Source organism: Pyrgilauda ruficollis, unplaced genomic scaffold, assembly GCF_017590135.1.
Source record: "Pyrgilauda ruficollis isolate IOZ18807 unplaced genomic scaffold, ASM1759013v1 scaffold28, whole genome shotgun sequence".
Taxonomy (NCBI): Eukaryota; Metazoa; Chordata; class Aves; order Passeriformes; family Passeridae; genus Pyrgilauda; species Pyrgilauda ruficollis.
This window is the reverse complement of record NW_024524155.1, coordinates 10,185,982-10,195,952: the sequence shown is the minus strand read 5'-3', so window position 1 is coordinate 10,195,952 and position 9,971 is coordinate 10,185,982. Positions and strand designations below refer to the sequence as shown.

General features: G+C 50.9%; 1 protein-coding gene across 1 annotated transcript; it reads right to left on the bottom strand.

Annotated features, from left to right (window-relative positions):
• Positions 1–781: 781 nt before the first annotated feature.
• FAM181A (family with sequence similarity 181 member A) lies at positions 782–1,651 on the bottom strand. The gene has a single exon (XM_041472110.1). It carries the CDS (start codon positions 1,649–1,651, stop codon positions 782–784), a length of 870 nt encoding a protein of 289 aa, XP_041328044.1.
• Between the last annotated feature and the right edge of the window lie 8,320 nt (positions 1,652–9,971).

Genomic DNA, 9,971 nt, shown 5'->3' with positions numbered 1-9,971 from the left:
TCCATTTGCACCAGCTTAGCACTAGCTAATATCCTGGCCCCGGAAGAATTCTGATTTATATCAATCTGAATAGGCAGAGATTTCAGACCTCATATCTCCCCACCAGTTGCAAATCAAACCCGCGTCTACCTAGTGGGGCAAACTTAAGACTGCATTTTTAGAATCACCAAGATAAAATTACCTTCTTTCTTTCCTTATTTTTTTTTCTTTTAATTCTCTCAGTATTTACATACAACAAGAGCTTGAATCAATCACAAGTGGTTTCTATATCAAATACCACCCTTCCAGTCTCTTGCATGCAAAACGAAATGACCTGAATATCTTGACTTCTCTGGAATTACTTTAAAATACAAAAACTCTTTGAATGCATTCAATTCATTCCATTTCACTGCTGCTGCCGCAGGGCAGCCCCAGAAAGATGTTCCCACGTGGAGGAGTCTCCCAGGTGTTACAAGCGCGGCTATGAATGACTCGCAGCCCCGCTCGCCGCGGGGCATCAGACAATGCCCATCGATCAAAGAGACCTGGTCATGCTCCATGCCACCGGCTTCGTAAGGTTCATTCCCGCTTTACCCCCGTGTAGGGAGAGCAGAGTGCAGCCCAAGTACCTTCCCAGCAGTTACCAATTCCCCGCAGCCCGCCCACGCGGCACAGGGTGTGATCGCCGGCCTCCCTCCCCTGCCGCTCCGCGCTGCCAGCAGCTCATGCCCGGAGGCTGACCGGGCGTTTCAAATCCCCCTCGGGAGCTGTCGTGTTCGGCATGACTCCGACACCCGCCCCGCTAAAGATAGCCAAAAACATTGAAAATGGGAGGGGGGATGGCGGGCTTGGTGGGAATGGGTTTCAGAACCATGGGCCTGTAGAGTTTCTGACCCGGGCCATCGGCCTCCTTGCAGAAGTGCGGCACCTCCGCCGGCAGCGCGGCCGCACTCTTCCTCCACAGCCCCAGCCCCGGGAAGGGCGACGGGGGCAGCGCGCCCGGGGGCTGGTACACGCCTGGCCCGGGGCAGGGGAAGGGGCAGCAGGTCCAAGCACCCACTCGGCCCGAGAGGGCCGCGGCGGGCTCCTTCTCCCCGGCATGTGCCGCGGGGTCAGGGGGGCTCTCCGGGCCAGCAGCGTCTGGGCTCCTTTTGCTTTTCTTCCCCTCATAGGGAGGAGGGTCCCTGGGGGTTTGCAGCCCCTCAGGGCTGGCAGCAAAGGCTCTGGCCGTCAGGCTCTGGGCCGGCCGAGGCTCTTCCCAGAAGGAGGCGGGGAGCTGTCGCTTCCTCATGGGCACCTGGTCCGGTCGGGCGGCCTCGGGTTTTTGTTCCTGCAAAACCCGTTCCCCGGTGGGGCTCTCCTCTGCCTCGGCTGTCCGCATCCCCTTGTCGGCGGCAGCCCCGCCGTGGGGGCTGGGCTCAGGTGCCTCGGGCAGGGGGCCGCGGGCCCGCTCCTCTGCCCCCCTGCGCCAGCCGCACTCGGGGGGTTTGCCGGGGTGACACCGTGGGATCCGTGAGTACTTCTGAGAAAACCGCTTGAGCTGCTTCTGCAAATATTTTCTGTGGTCAACTGATCGGCGACAAGGAGCTGATTTATCCAGAGCCGCTTTGATGTCGCTCGAAGCCAGGTTAACGAAGTTCAGTAGAGTTTTTACCTCGCTGTCCGATGCCATCTCACTGAATGCACCGCGCAGAGTTTCCCATGAAAATCCTTCTTCTGACAAACCTCGGCAAACCTGCGGAACGTGACAGACAGACTTTTGAGCAATAAGCTTTGGTTCAAACAGCACTAAGCAAACGGAGGGAGGACATGTCAAACTTCCCAGCCACACAAACAAGTTGCTCCTCAGCTCGCTCCCGTGCAGGGAATCGGCTGTCGGAGCGGACGCGTGCCCGCAGCCCACCGCCCCGCACTGCTGCCCCGGCACACACCGGCACGGGGACCGGCTCACAAGCGCCAGCAGCTCAGCGCCTAATCTTGTTAGAGAGCGCTGAGGTGGACAGAAGCCGGGGTGGCCGCCCTGTAAGCAAGCACGGACACTCACCCGGCGCGCGGCAGCTTTTCTCACCGGTGCTGGCGGCAGCGTCGCTGCAGAGGAGAGAGAGCCCCTTCCCCGCTAATCTCGTTAGGCAGGTTACACACCGCCAACCTCGGCGCAGGCAGCCAGGGCCCGCCACTGTTTGGATGTAGTTGAGCAAGCACTTGAGCAAGCTGAATGAATATCGACTCCAGCGAGTTCGGGGCTCTCCCAGGCCAATCAGAAGCCACTTTGCCAAATACAAAGCATCCCAATCAGGCATCAGCCTCCCCTCCTTGCATTCTTTGCCATCACAAATTGTCTCCATGGGGACAGCCGCAGAAAGACAGCTAATAAATACAATCATTTCCCCATGATTTCTACCATTCTCCCTATCCCCTTCACCTCGATGGAAATCTTTCATTTTAAAATTACACAATCCAAAGCAAAAATGCTGAAGATGAGTTAGGAAAGTTTAGACACCCTTTTCTCTGCATTCTCCAAAGCTGTCTGGGGCCTGATACTAAACATGCTTCATTGGCACAGGACAATATAATACGGGGGACTGGACTAGCCTACTTTTAACTGTTCCCCATCGGAGCTTTTTTTTTTTAAGGGGAGGATGATGTCAGAAAAAGGTAGGAAAGGAACAAATCTCTAAAGAGATGTGCAGATATCCATGGAAAGGGAGCTTGAGCGCTCAAGAATCTTGTCTTTATGTTTGCCCCCTCAATTGAGTTACACAAAAGCTGAATTACCCATTCAAACTACCCGAACAAAAGGATGGAGTTGGATAGTACTCTTGCATCTGTAGTCAAACAGTTAGAGACTTAAATCGAGTCGTCATGATGGAGAAAGAGTTAGACAAAGCCCATAGAATTGCCATCAGCAAACATTTTCCTGTGTCATATTAGTGGGTCTCCATGACTCCCCCTGGCCCGGGGACAATAGCACAAGTTTGCACACTCGACTACTGTCACCCTGCCAACGCTGGCAAGGAGCAGAAACAGGACAATCCTTTAAGGGGAAAGCATGCCCGCTGCAGGGAAGGTAAGAAGAGAGGGAAGAAAAGGCGTGTGAAATGCTAATTGAACTGCTTCCTTTACTGATCCAGAGTTATGCAAGCCCTCTGCTTTCTCGAAGGCTTGTCCCGAAGGGGTAACAATTACTTAAAAGCACAGTAAAACCTAGAGCTGGAGGAAAAGGAGAGCAGAAGAGCTGCCCTTGGTGTGCACTGATGACACAGAGCTGGCAGCAGCCTGTATGCCAGCCAGCACCCGCTGCCTCCCACAGCTGAAGAAGCTTTGCTCCTGCTCTCCAGTCCCCAGTACCCCAGAGATGGGAAGACTGGATAGGGGCACAGCACCTGTGCACCCATCATCAGGGAGATACTGCCTGCCCTGAACCAAACACAGATGTGTGCTGAGGAAAGCAGGGACTGAAGTCCAAGACATTTTGCAAGTAAAATCTGTTTTACTATTATGAAGCATCAAAGGCCTGAGCACTGAGGGATGAAAACAGCCACATTTTACATGTATTTTACTGACTGTTATTTTATTTTTTTTCTATTTATCCAATTTTCATCAGAGGAAGACAAGATCCAGACTATGCCATTATATGAAAGTCTGGGCAGAGGCCTCAGGGATGACTCTTCAGGATCCCTGTATTGGTGCACTCATCCCTATTCACAACTTTTCTCTCAGTCTGGCCTGAGCCATATGTGGTGGTACCCAGGCTGAGGTGTTTCTGGTCTAGGGAGACCCTGGGTCAGCAACACAATGTGTTGCAGAGCTGTTGGCAGCACGGTGGGCTGTAGCACGGTGGCTGATTTGCTACTTGCAGGTGTGCCTCTCTCCTCCTAGTGTCTGTGTGGCCTGTACAGACACTTCTGTGCAGCTGAGGCTACAGGGAGAGGTTTTGTTCAGCTCATTCAAAGAGATGCACACCAAGGGGTCATGTCTCTCTTTGCAGGAATAAACTGACTGCTGTGCTTGAGCTTTCAAACCCAGCCCGGGACACCACATTTCACTAGAGGTAGTTGGCTTCCCAAGGCGGAAAAAAGGAGAGACAGAGAGATAAGTGGCGGGTTCCTGGGAGACAAAAGATTTTCTCAGGATATTACTGAACTATGTCCTCAGAGGCCTGGGAAACTCATGCCATGTATTATGAGACCTACATCCATTCATGGGAGCTTCAGAACCCTGGGCTGTGCTCTGGGCCTGAGGGCTACTGGGTTGGTTGGATTGAGGAGGGTGGATGTGACTTGCCTGCTTACTGGGGGATAACAGACCTGCACACCTCCAACACACTCACTGCAGCCCTTTCTAAGCTCCTGTGCTACAGCCATGCCCATCTTCTCCCAGAAGGATGCTTGCGCAGGATGTGGCTCCTTGGGCACCACATGGCAGGGGTGGAGGAGCTCCCCACGCCTAGCTGTGCTCTCTGCTCTGCCATCCCATTCCCCTGCAGTTGGTAACAGTGGGGTGCCAGAGGGGAATGAACCAGCAAGCAGGATTTAAAAACCCACCCTTTCAAGGTCAGACTCAGGTTGAGCTGCACAGGGTTTTCTCTAAGAGGCCACCGGAGCCCTTTTGTTCCTCGCTGCTCTCGCCATGTTCATCCCAATGTACATGTGAAAGGAACAATTAACAATAGGGCACTCCTCTATGAGGATCCAATGCACTTTGAAGTGTCCACCAAGCAAAGGCTCAAGAATGATACATCATTTTCCACTGTGAACATGTCAAACTAGTACAGCAATTGAAAAAATGTCTCCACATGCCTTCCCAGCATGCAGACAGGGACCAGCTGGAGAGCTACTTCATATCCGACATGTCACCTCCTGACAGCTGTCTTCTTGAGAATTTTTGGTATGCAAAGTTTTCTAACTCCTTTTTTTAAGTAAAGCACAAGAATAAATTCACTTGAAAATTGCAGCCAGGCCTTTCCTAAAATGCAGTATTTCCTTTGAGACTAAATTAAGAAGGGAGGAAAGAAGATTTTCTTGCACAAATATATCTGCAAAATTTTTTAAGTGTCACTAATTGTAAGCGATGTCAACTTTTAGTCACTTCTACACCAAAATCTCACAAAGTTTTTTTTCAGGCTGAGGGGCCCATTCAGCAAAGGTATTCCAGCATTAGGTTATCCTGGACCATGTGAGCACACCCACTAACCAAAATGCACACCATTACCTGGGGCAGGGATCCCTCCCCATAAGTGCCACAAGCATTTCAAATAACAACACCTAAATCATGCTGATAAAGCAAAAGGCAGCTCAGTGAACAACTGAGCAGTACAGAGCTGATACAGAGGAGGAGAGGAGGAAAATAAATTTCCATTGTTTTATAAATTTTTAAACTACTTTTCCCCATTTCTTTTTACTTTTGGGTGACAGAACTGTTACTCCTTGTTGAGCCTAATGGATGTGGACTTTGAAGCAAAGAGAAAATGAGGCTCCAGCTGTTTTGAAATGTTACAGTTAGCTGGAACATCTCAGATGTGCCACATGTGAATTGTTCCTTTTCTTTGTCCAGTCCACTATGGGCAGTTAAAAGCAAAGATAATTCAGTTGTGTGATCTGTTTTCACTCACCTGCTGCCTCCTAAGCCTCTGCTTTGTCTTCATTCTTGAAAAGGAGAGCCAAGAACCTGAGGAGAGGTAATGATGATTCATGGTGAAACCAGAAGTACTGGCCTGGAGAGGAGTAATATTGGGATGGAGGAAGACCACTAAAGCTCTTCCTTGGGGATCCTGATTTTAGATTGCATGTTGACAGTGACTGAAGTGGAAAGACATTAATAATGCACTGATGGCATAAAAATGGAAGATGTTATTTAACATTATACTAAGGGTGACCTTAAAGGGGAATGCAATAGGAGAGGACAGGATTGCAGTAACTCTGAGCCACACACCTCAGGAACTGATAGCAGGAATTTCTGTCATGAGGAAAAATGTCATTGTCTGTAAATGAGAAGGGAAATCAGGTCATAGATTAAAAAATAATTTCACTTCATCTAGTCTGGCCTTCAAAGTGTGTGGAGGGGAGAGGGATGAGGAAGAAAGGTGGTGTGGTACTGATGGCACTCAGGATCTCAACCTGGCTCAGAGCCTGGCCCCAGCTGGCGACGGAAGCTTGTCCATTCCAGGACCAGCAGGTTCATTTGAAAGGGATGTCTGACAGTGTGTGACTGCAAAGGGGTGCAGCCAAAGGCCTTAGCTAGCATTCCCTCTTGCACCCAGCACACGGGCACTGCAGACAGCAGCAGGGACATCTCTCCATAGCACTGACACTCACACAGCCTGGTGCTGCCCCACAGCTGAGTCTTCTAAGCTCAGAGAAAAAGAAGATGGGATTTCTCCCCATTCTCGTACTATCCAGTTGTCCCCTTTCCTCACCCTCCACATCTTCTTGTTGAAACTAACACCTCTGCTCCCAAGAGAACAGCAGCCTGGCACTCCAACAGATGAAGCTTTGACTCTTTCCCCACCCTCCTTTTTTTTTCCCCTCTTGACAGTCTGCTTTGACCTGAGTGACATCCTCTCTTTGCTTTCAGCCCCTGATTTTCTGCACTTGGGGACAGACTTTGAGCAGGCAGTAAGTGCTGAGGCCGTGCAGAGACAGCGCGGGGGGGCTGCAGCTACCCCAGAGCCTGCCATTCAGGCAGATGGTGGAGGGGGCCGATGTGAATAGCTCCTGTCAGTCTCATAGAGAGAACTTTACAATTGTGCTACGTGTTGGACTGCACGTGACTAATGCCATTCTTCTGCAGGCTGCAGGCAGGACACAGCTGTTTCTTTAAGGAGAATTTTGTTTTTCTGGGTGGAAAAAAAGCACCCATGACAATATTGTAACCATGTATCCAATATTACGCTCCATAATTAGGCATGATCAAAGCCCATCCTGCCTTTCTCTGTCTCTCTTTCTGGTAAATAAGATAATGTTTTTTAAAAAAGTGTGGCCTTGGTTTAGTCCTTCTGAAGGTTTAAATTCTATCTCCCCACATGGCAGGTATGCAGTGAAAAAAAGCAACAGGGCCAAATACAGGTTTCTTTACATAATTCTGGAGTAAATAAGTATTTCAAGAGCAGGATGAACTCCGTGACAAATGGTACAGAGTGTGTCTGTTGAGGAGAAACAGTACTGCAAAAATAATTCAAAAAATAGAGACCTTAATATGAACATATGAAAGGATGGCGACCTTCTCTTAAAAGATGCAAAATAATAAATACACAATGGGCTCTGGAAAAGGGGAAAGAGTTTGGATCTTGAGTGCATGGTACAGAAGAGCCATTCCAGACCAGAAGGGTAGTGTGTTTCTCCTGCCCACATTATGGCCAGGCTCACAGCCCTGCTCCCTGCTCCACTCTCTTTGGCAAGGCTTCTCCCCATGGGTGTTTCTGCACTGAAACCAGTGCTGGGCTCCTCAGCCCAGAAGCACACTCCTGACACTCCTGCACCTGCATTCTCTTACCACGGGGCATGGCCCTGTACCACAGCCTGGCTGGGACTGCACTTGCACTTGGCAGCCTCGGCGCTTGGCTCAATGCTGCCTTGAGCTGGCCCTCATCTCAGGATGACCATGAGGCCTCAGGCAGGCAGTGATTATCTAGCAAGGCACAGTGTGGGTTCTATCCCTAACATTTCCTTCTGGGTGCCTCCCTTGTATTTCCAGACACAGTGTCTGCCCACCAGTGCTGGAGAATCACCCCATGGAGCGTGGAGCAGGGCAAGAGCCTTGGTTTGGCTGCTGCGTGAGCATTACCCACAGATGTGTGCAGGAACTGGCTCAGCACAGGGGGAGTTCAGAGAGAATGAGCTTTGCTTAAAGCACTTTTGCCAACCCCTCTAAAGGGTGAGGCAGGAGGTGTCTGAGAAAAAGGGTGTCTTTGATCTCTTTCTTCTCCTTCCATTAATGAGCCACTGAGGCTGTAACAAGCTGGGTTTCTGTGGCATAGCAGTCCCAGCTCAGACATTGTTTGTGCAGCACACATTGACCTTGGACCCACACTTTTTTGAGGTATTTCATACATAGGATTTATAGAGACAGTAAAAGCTAACACTAGCTACTATTTTAGTTTTTCTCCATTGATAAAGAGTTAGAAATAACAAGGGTCATTATTGTCAAACCAAAAAAAATTCCTTCCTTACCTATAATGACAGAAACAGCTGATGAACTACAACCCTCTTCTTGGACCAGCTCTTCAAATTCTCTTGGTGGTCTGCAGTACAGAAGCTATGGGGGAGCTCTTGCAGTCCCAAGTGTCCTATGATGCTATGATGAAGACTCAGTATCCACCCTAGCTGGGCTGAACTATCCATGCAGAAGGCTTAAACAAAACTCTAAAGATCTCTAAATCTTCTCTACACTACCTGTTGTCTTGATTGGTAACTTTAGCACTATTCTTGGTTTGGGGAGTTCAGCCACCTTTGCAGCAGGCAGCCTTTGCACAAGGAAGTAGAACCAGCATTTACCAAGTTCGATGTCATCCCTCCATCCCAGTTTTGGAAGTGTCCTTCTCTAAAACTGACCTTATGCTCCAAAGGAATATGTGAAGGCAACAAGGGCTGCGGTGGTTACTGAGGGTCCCTGTGGGAACCCCTAGAACAGTCATAAGAGGTATGCCAGGAAATGAGAGGAAGTGCCCGGAAGTGCACAATGCACTTGATGAGCAACCTGGGCATGAGGAGCTTTTCAGGGCCTGCTGTTCTGCAGATTGGGTAGATGGAGAAACTTCCACAGAAAAGGCAATAATCATCATACAGACTGATGAACCAGGCACTTCACTGCAGGGCTAGCTGCTGCCACCCTCACTGCCCTGATGGTCTCCAAGTGCGCACCCTTGAGCTGAGCACTTCGAGGCTAACTGGGTATGTCAGGTCTGCCTCTCAGAGCGATGCATTTGATTCCTAGGCTCTGTTGACACAGCTAGGTGGCCATCGCCTGTGGGAAACGCGGGCCCGGCGCATGCCTTTGGGGCAGGGAGCCGCCAGGCCGCCCGTGCGCGCTTCCCGGGGCGCGCCGGGACAGCCCGAGCGGGGCCGTGCGGCGGCGGTGCCGCGAGGGGGCGCTGCGGGAGCCCGGCTGGGGCCGGCCGCGCTGACACGAGCGGGTGCGGCGCTGCTGCTGCGGCTCGGGGCCGCCGGTCTGTGGTCCTGCCGCCTGCCTGCCTCGGGCCCTGCTGCCCTGCCTGCCTGCCTCGGGCCCTGCCTGCCTGCCTCCGGGCCGTGCGGCTCTCGGCCCGGGCAGCAGCAGCCTATACTCCGGCCAGAAAAGCCAACACCAGGCGTTAATTGTTGTTTATAACAAATCCCCTCCCCTCTTCTCCTCCTTCACTCGGCCGTGCGGGGTGCGGGCGGGAGGAGCTCTCCTCTCCCCACACGGTGCTGCTGCTAAAATGCACCAGGAGAGCAGGAGAAGCCATCGCGGGCGGGCAAACGAGCTTTTGTGTCCACGAGCCCCTTGCTGGGCAGAGGGTTCAAAGACGCCTGAGCAATCCAGCCTCAGAGCTCCCTCAGTTCAGTGGCGCCTGAGCAAGCTCAGCACTTTCCAGGTGCTGGACTCCAGTTCTTCGGGACCAATCCTGCATAAAGCGTCAGAAGATTGTCAGAAGAAAGTGGGGTCTGCAGAACATACTACGCTGAAGAAATTGAGCAAATCACAAAGCCAATATTAATCAAAGTATTGGTGATATGAATCAGTCTCTGCTGGAGCTCAGTATTTGCTCTAGGTGTTCTGGGCTCATTACTGAAGCCAAATTTTAAATGAGCATGGATTTTTACAGTTACCAAATTAGGTTCCATCATGAGCTTTCATTAAAAATACAAGAGCTGGGTACTTGGAGCAGATTAGCACTCTGCTTTCCTGGGATATAACAGTGTTTACATCCACTGGGATCCTATAGTGGGTGTTGATGGGAGGCAGCAAGGTTTGGTATGTGCTTCTGCAGAATGTAAAGGACTTAGAACACCAAT

What these genes read in the sequence shown, in the direction of transcription:
- FAM181A (XM_041472110.1), bottom strand. Translation starts at nt 1,651, where the DNA reads ATGGCATCGGACAGCGAGGTAAAAACTCTACTGAACTTCGTTAACCTG.